General features: G+C 41.1%; 1 protein-coding gene across 1 annotated transcript in view; it reads left to right on the forward strand.

Annotated features, from left to right (window-relative positions):
- SEMA5A (semaphorin 5A) overlaps window positions 1–8,108 on the forward strand; it is a 122,434-nt gene that overhangs the window by 38,316 nt on the left and 76,010 nt on the right. Inside the window, exon 5 of the mRNA XM_042464383.1 lies at window positions 7,223–7,285. Within this exon, the coding sequence (XP_042320317.1) occupies window positions 7,223–7,285 (63 nt within the window). The remainder of the gene's footprint in view (window positions 1–7,222; window positions 7,286–8,108) is intronic.

Genomic DNA, 8,108 nt, shown 5'->3' on the forward strand with positions numbered 1-8,108 from the left:
AGTTTTATTAAAATTCTCTCCCTCATATATATGGAGAGAGAGAGAGACGGAGACAGACTGTAAGCTTCTTGAGGGCAGGGATATCTCTTGGGCTCACTCTTTTCCTTTTATAATAAAAATATAATGAATAAATGATAAATATAATAAAAATCTAAGGCTTATGGTTGACCAAACTTGCCATTTGTAGGGCAGGTTTTGTGGGAAAATAGAGGAAAAGAAATAAAAGAGAATATTATACTAGGGCTAAGCCAGGTTTTATATTTCAATTTTCATTTCTAAACATGGCCTTTCAAGTCAGTGGGACCTGCCGCTGAATCTGGAGGTAAGTTAAGTGGCGAAGGGGGTGGGTGGGGGGAATCGGTCTCTCTGGGTCTATTACATTTTCAGTCCTAACCATGTGGAACAGTGTGAATTAAAAGTACTGAAACAGCAGAGTTTATGGTTGTCAACTCTTTGACTAGGCCTTCTACCTATGCTTTTAAACAGCAACTTGATCTGCATTAATTAGCAGGCAAATGTTTTTACAGACATGGAGATACATGTTATCTCACTTGCTCATTGCTGCAGAGCAAATCAAAGTTAACGTCTTGACTACAGAGGCAAGGTGAAGACTTGAAAACACTTAGGTAATTGTTTCCCAAAATCAAACCTGTATCTGGACCTATTCTGATGCTTTTTCATTTGCTTTTTCAGCAGTTCAGTCCTTATCAGACTCAACTGCTTTTCACATTGGTGCTGAATGATTGTGATTTCAGGGGAATTACAGCAGCGGGTTCCTCCCTCAATCTACATATATTCATAGCTGTGACAGTTTTTGAATGCTTACAATTCTGGGTCAACATAATCACACAAGCTGGGGCAATAGCTGTTCCTTGTCATATTTTAATGTTTCTGCTTGCTGCCCTCAGGCTGAAGAGAGGCATAATGGGAATTGCTTCGTTGCCATTGGAATCAGGAGCCCTGTGATGCTCCCTTATTAGCCTGCATAATGTCTTGTGCTGCAAAACGCTGGATATGACGTTATTGTCTTATGTTTCTCTTTAAGTCCTAATTGTCTTGATTGGCTGCCACTTGTAGAGGGTAGTGGAACTTGCATGAAGATTTTTCTGTTAGTAAATTGTTATCACAGATATCAGGGTTATCAGGAAAATGAGGCAGAGGAGATGCTGGGTTGCTGGTTTCCTTGGTGGTGAAATGGCTCCAGAAACATCTCGTTTGTTTCCATTTTCTTTGGAGCGTCACATCACCGCCACCACTGCTACATACCTACTGTTCCTTTTGGCTTAATGTCTTTCCTCTTTTCTGTGATATATCTGATGGGCACAGGCACAAGCCCTTCATTATCTGTGCCTGTCTTCATTTGAATCATCTTGGAGTTTAAAAAGGCCTTTGACTCAAGGGAAACAGTTTTCTTCATACTTCAATTTGGGGCTTTAAAATTCCTGCTGACTTTCAGTTCTCTTCTAGTCTAAAGCCTGCTTCCAAAATTTACTGTGTGTGTGTGTGTGTGTGTGTGTGTGTGTGTGTGTGTGTTCTTCTGATACAAGGTTACTTTTTACAGCAGTTCCCTAACATAAAGGATTAATTTTTTCCTGCCCTCAGAAAATCCTTTTCTATATTTCATGCTGCTCTAAAGGATTCGATGCCAAATGCATTGACAACTCAGAATAGGATGTTTCTGAAATGTAGAAATGACACCAGAATCCTCCATAGCACATAGGAACATGAGAGGATTCATTTGCAGAAAGCTTGGTGGGTTAAGGTTCCCCTGAAGGTAGAAAATCCACTGGTGGGAAATCTGATCTTTGAGTTGCTCCCTGCTTTCATTAAAACCAGTCTTCAGTCTGTTAATGAATGTTGACTAATGATTGCGTCCAAGAAAAGAACCAGACAAAAGCTACCTATGTGAAGCTATCTGTCAGGCTTTGGTTAAATATTTATTAAGACAGGCATGGAGTTCAGAAGTTATTAGTTGAGAGTCTGCAGCTCTATTTTCAATAACGTCCATTTGCAAAGAGATCGATCTTGTAGCACCTTTGAGACGAACTGAAAAAGAGAAGTCGGTAGCATGAGCTTTCGTAGACTCGACCCTACTAGACTTGACCCTACTAGGCTCAAGTGTACGAAAGCTCATGCTACCAACCTCTCTCTTTCATCTCGTCTCACAGGTGCTGGCTCGAGTCTACAAAAGCTCATGCTACCAACTTCTTCCTTTGAGTTCATCTCAAAGATGTTACAAGATCTCTTTGTATACTGATTTTCCAGACTAACACAACTATGCCTCTGAATTCAGTGAGGTCTTTAGGGTTGCTGATGTCATGTCAAAGGAGCTTGGTGTTCCCCTGTATTTGCACTGTAGTCAGGTGAAAACTTCTATAGGTGCTACAGATTACCAAATCATGCTTAGAAAGCAGAAGCGAAGCATGCGTCTCCCTCCGTTTGCCACAGTCTATCTCAGCTGACAGCAGAGATTGTCAGCCATGTCTCCATGGAAACTGGTCCTTCAGCGGACAAAGAATTGATGACTCCAACTCTTCCATAAACCCTCATTTATTTATTTATTTGAAAATACAAGTCCTTTGAAGTAGAATCCCATGGGGGATAAGAGACTCTCTCAGGCATCATTTGGAATTTATAATCCTGTTAATGTATAGCATGGTAAATTTAATATATTGCTGATAAAGAATAATGTTGTAATCTTGACAAAGCACTAATATTACATACTTAAATATGCAGTTTAATGGAGTAAAAGGCTTCCATGATTTACTCCTTGTAATGAAATTAGTTTCGTATGAATCTTGACTGAATCAGGTGGGTGTTCAAAGGTAAACTACAGTTGCCAGCAAACAAGAGCAGGGTGTGGACTGGGCAGGTTTGCTTCTCTGTCTTTGTAAAAGCATCTCTGAAGAAATCAATAGGTGAAGGTTTTTATGGCCTGGGGATAAGGATTATTACCTGCTGAGGTCTGTAAATCAAGGTAATATTGCAGAAGAGGAGCCAAGAAAAATTTAGCAAAGTGAGAAGTGATTTCAAGTTGACATCTGGAACAGGAAGGGCTTGAAGGTTAAAAATTTTAACTGTCACTATGCATGACATTTGATATGGCTGTGTTTTGAGTATGACGTGCTTGTTAATCATTTTTGAGTGTAAAGTCATTCACAACCGCCTTGATATAGATGCCATGGCTATAGGAGTTCATTCTGAACTAATATAATGGAGCAATAGTTTTTTTGTGAGGTTTTGGGGCTATGAAGCTGTGTTCTAGAAAAGTTTATTCCTGATGTTTTGCCAGCATCTATGGCTGGCATTTATCTGAAGATGCCAACCACAGATGCTGGTGAAACATCAGGAATAATCTCTTCCAGAACACAGCCACAAAGCCCGAAAACCCTAGAAAAAACTATGGATTCCAGCTGTGAAAGCCTTTGTCATTCTAGAGTAATGTTTGGTCCCACTTTTGTTAGTGAATTTATTCATTTTTTTTATTTAGAATATACCTCACTGTTCAGGCACAAAGGCTCTCAGAGCAGGATCCAAAGTGTTAATTTGACAGCTTAGTTCAGTTTCAGTTGATGTCACTTGAAGAGGCTGCTTGACGGGAGGTAGCTAGTGGCTTCTATGAGTCTATTTATATTGTAGAGATAATGCAGGTTGACACCACTTTAAGTCCTGTAGCTCCATCTTATAGAACCCTGGGATTTGTAGTTTTATATGGTCTTTAGCCTTCTCTGCCAAAGAGTGCTGGTGCCTCACAAAACTATACATCCCAGGATTTTGTAGGATGGAGTCATAGTAGTTAAAGTGGTGTCAAACTGCTTTATTTCTACAATGTAGATGCACCCTATGCCAATAGGCTTCAGTCCCTTGGATAGCTTCTTTAGTGTATTGAATAAAACCCAGAATAGATTCACTTAATATGAAAGTCAGGATTGTCCATGCCATTGTATTTCCAGTTTATATGTATTCTGGCTTCTCTGAAAGCCAGACAGTGAAGACAACTGATAGGAAGAGAGTCAACTAATTTGAAATGTGGCGTTGGACAAGAGTTCTGTATATAACATGCATAGGAAAAAACACAAATAAATGGGTCATCATAGAACAAATCAAGCCTCAGCTCTCTCTGGAAACCCAGATGACTAAGGTGAAATGCCGTGCTTTGAACATATCATGAGAAGACATGACTCACTAGAAAAGAGAATGATGCTTGGCAAGGTAGAAGGCTGTAGGGAAGGAGGTAGATCCTATTATAGAAAGATAGACAAGAAAGCCATGGCCCTGAGTTTGCATGACCTGACCAAGGCTATAACAAGGTTTTTTATTTGTAGGGCCACCATATGTTGACATTGATTTGACGGCAGTCAACAATAACAGATTCAGCGCATCCCTGGCAGGTTAGCCACCAGGTGCTGCTGAGTGAAATCTCCTTGTTTGCTACACTCTTCTGCTTTATAACTTGTGACCTGTAGCAGAATGGGATTGGCTGGCTGGATTTTAAAGATAATTAATGCTTCAGAGTGAGGGGAGTTGGCTCTGATCTCCTTGAAAAACTTTCCTTGAACTCTGAAGATTGCAACAACCATCGGCTAGTCACAACAAGCATCCTGCAAAATGTTTGGAAAGGCATGCAGCTGTGTAATCATAGGCTCTATAGAAGGGATTGATTATCTGGAATTATTTCAACTCAGTGTTACATCAGGTCATGGCAGAGAAACTACTGTGGATGTCCTGATGGAACTGGCTTTGCTGGAAGAAACATAAGGCAATGGGACCTCTTAATTCTCCTGAAACATTCAACACCAAATGATACTGCACAGTTATATGTTATATTCCACTTTAATTGCCCCTGGCTCCATCTTATGGAATCCTGGGATTAACAGTTTAGGGAGGGAGCATTTAGAATTCCTAGCCAGAGATCTCTAGTGCTTCACCAAACTACAAAACTCAGGATTCCATAGCAAGCAGCCAATGCAGTTGAAGTGGAATATAGTGCTCTGTTTGTGTGGGGTGAATGGGATCCTTGTGATGCTGTTCAGGGCCAGCAAGGTGATACATTGCTTCTGCTCCTTCCTAGTCAGGCTGTTTCCAGAAAACAGTTTTGGGAGATTACTGATTGTCTTGTCCTCTGTGTTTTTAACAGCTGTATGCAGCTGTTGAGAGAGGTTGTCTGGATATCCAGGCTAAAGTGTCCCCAATATATGTTTTCTTGGCATCCAAACTATGTACACTCCACCTCTCTTTCCATCGATGGGCAAATACTTTCCTATTTATAAACGCTATTGACTGTTAACTGACTATTTCAGTTTTGGGTGCTTTGAATGATGATGATGATGATGATGATGATGATTTAACTGTCTTGTAAACTGGTTTAAATTAGTATTTTTAAAATTTTAATTGCTTTCCAACATTTTCATTATCTATTGTTTTAACTGTATTTGGTTTTTACTTACACTGTGAACTGCCTTGGGTCCTATATTGGGAGAAAGGTGGACTATAAAATAAATTATAAATATATATATAAATAAAAGTCAGGTGAGATAGTGAAAACAATGAACCAGTGTCAGGATGATAGCCAAACTGTAACTCAGTCCTGGCAAGATAGTGGCCACACAGGTGTTTCACTTGTTTTTACTTGGCTCTTTGTGGGGATGGGCTGCAGGTACATCATCTAGGAGGGGTTCTTAATCCAGTTTTGCCCTAGGGGCTTGGGTGATTTGCCATCACAGAACAGTTTCTACCAGCTCAGACTGGTATTCCAGCTCTAATCTGTTTTGGGCAGAAATCATGTAGCCATAGTTAATCACACCATGGTAATCTTCCAGTGTGACTTCTGCAACATGTTGTACTTGAAGAATGCATTTAAAGACCATTCCAAAATTGCAGTTGGTATGCAGTGCTGTTGCTAAATTCTAGGTGGGATTATTTTTTAAGACATATTTTAGTGGTTTTGAGGACATTTCATTAGCTACTGGTCCATTTCCAAGAATTTACTGCACCCATTTACTGCTCCCTCAATAGAGGGCCCTCCTTGAAGAAGTTTGCTTAGTGCCTGCTCTGTTAACATTGAGGAATCAGGAAGTTACTTTGTTATTTTAGTAGTTCTTTTATGTGACCCTGTTTTTAAGAAAATATTAACGTCGTTATGCATTCTGCTGTTTTTATTTCAACTCCTCTTTTTAAAATGTATTTTATTGCTTTGATATGTTGTAAATCAGAAGTAGGCAACTTGTGGCTCTCCAAATATTACAGGACTCCAGGTCTCATGATCTCTACCCAATACCAGTGCTTACTGGGGCCACTGGGACCTGCCTTCTAGTTATTTCTGGGTGGGGCACACTTTGCAAATCCCTACTGTAAATCATTATGCAAAATATTTGGAAGGATGTCATATGAGAGACAGAGCAAATTTGTTTTCTGCTGCTCCAGAGATTAGGACACAAAATAATAGATTCAAAGTACAACAAAAGAGATTCTACCTAAACATTACAACGAACTTTCTGATGGTAAGAGCTGTTTGACAGTGGAATATGATGCCTCGGAGTGTGGTGGAGTCTCCTTCTTTGGAGATTTTTAAACAGGCTGGATGACCATCATGTCATGGGTGCTTTGATGGTGTATTCCTGCATGACGGGGGGGTTAGATTGGATGGCCCTTGCGGTCTTTTCCAGATCTAGATTTCTATGATTGTAAGGGGGCATATGTGTCCAATGCTACAGGAGTGGTAAATACATTCTAGATTTTACAAGCATTTCTCCCATCATTGCTTCAAGTTGAAGAGAAGCTCTGGCAATGCTAGATCAGAGTTCTGTACCAGTAGGGCTCCTGTTCAGCTTGATGTAGCTGCAGGAGCAGTGAAAGTAAATCCAGGATGGATTCACCAAACTTGTGGTGACTACACTGGCCACTTGGGGAGATAAGATGGGAATGGACACTTGTAATTTGTTCTGGATGTTGAATGAAACCTGAATGTATGTCTCTCCCCCTCCATTCTTTGTACATGAACAGGGAAAACAAGTAAAGAGCAAGATGACTGCCCCTGTCACATCTAATTTGGCTCTCAGTACAATACATATATAGTTTAGCATTTTTCACAGTGTTCCATTTCGCATAAAATTTGAAATGATTGTGGCTGCTTGCACTGTGCCATCATTTTCTCTAAACTGCATCCTGTGTATGTTTCTTGCCTTTGTCTGCAAACAATGCTTGTGTTTCTGTCTGCTTTTAGGGTGTTGAGTGGCGTTGTGATGAGGCTACTGAAAAAGCTTGTTACAGTAAAGGCAAATCAAAGGTGAGTAGGTGGAAACCCCACTGACTTCTGTGGAATTGCATCATATGAAATTGTTCTAATTGAGTTAGAATCTCTGTGTGATGGAGAAACAAAAGGCCATTAAATTGATTGTTGAATGGTGAGTTAATATATATGAAAATTACTCAGTTTCAATGAGCCTATTTTAAATTAGACTAACAACAGAATTCAGGGTATAATGTGAGAATCTTTTCTGTCTGGAAGTTCATTTGGAAGAATTTGGGGTAGAGTTTTATGTAGGTTAAGTATATAGTGTGAGTTTGAATCCTGTTAGTTAGTCCCAACTAGAGTAGACCCACTGATTCGAATGGTGAATCAATGGGTTTTTTTTATTGAATTGAAAGTGTCCGGTTTTCAAAGAAGTAGCCATATTAGTCTCTTCCAGCATAAAAAGGAGGAAGGGAAGGGTGGGGAGGGGGAAAGAAATGTGGCAGTGCCTTTAAGACCAACCCGTCATCACTTCAGCATGATCCCCACGGATGCAAACCCACCTCTTCAGATGTAGTTAGGGTTGCCATAACCCGGCTGCAACCGGGCTTCTCCCGGCCTTGGCTGCACCTGCTCGGTCACGGCACGGGTGCAGCCAAAAACCGGGAAAAGCCCGGCTGCAGCAGGGCTGCTGGGCAACCCTGGGGCCTCGCTGCCCTCCTCCTCCTCCCCTGCGCATGGCCGCGCGGAGGAAAAGGAAGGCATCGAGGCCTGGTGCGGAGGAGGCTGCAGGGAGGCGACGCCTCTTGGGCGCCGCCGCGCCAACCTCTCTGCCTCCCTGCAGCCTCCTCCCTCCTTCCTGGTCCCAGCCGGGGCC

The sequence above is a fragment of the Sceloporus undulatus genome, chromosome 4 (genome assembly GCF_019175285.1).
Source record: "Sceloporus undulatus isolate JIND9_A2432 ecotype Alabama chromosome 4, SceUnd_v1.1, whole genome shotgun sequence".
Lineage (NCBI taxonomy): Eukaryota > Metazoa > Chordata > Lepidosauria > Squamata > Phrynosomatidae > Sceloporus > Sceloporus undulatus.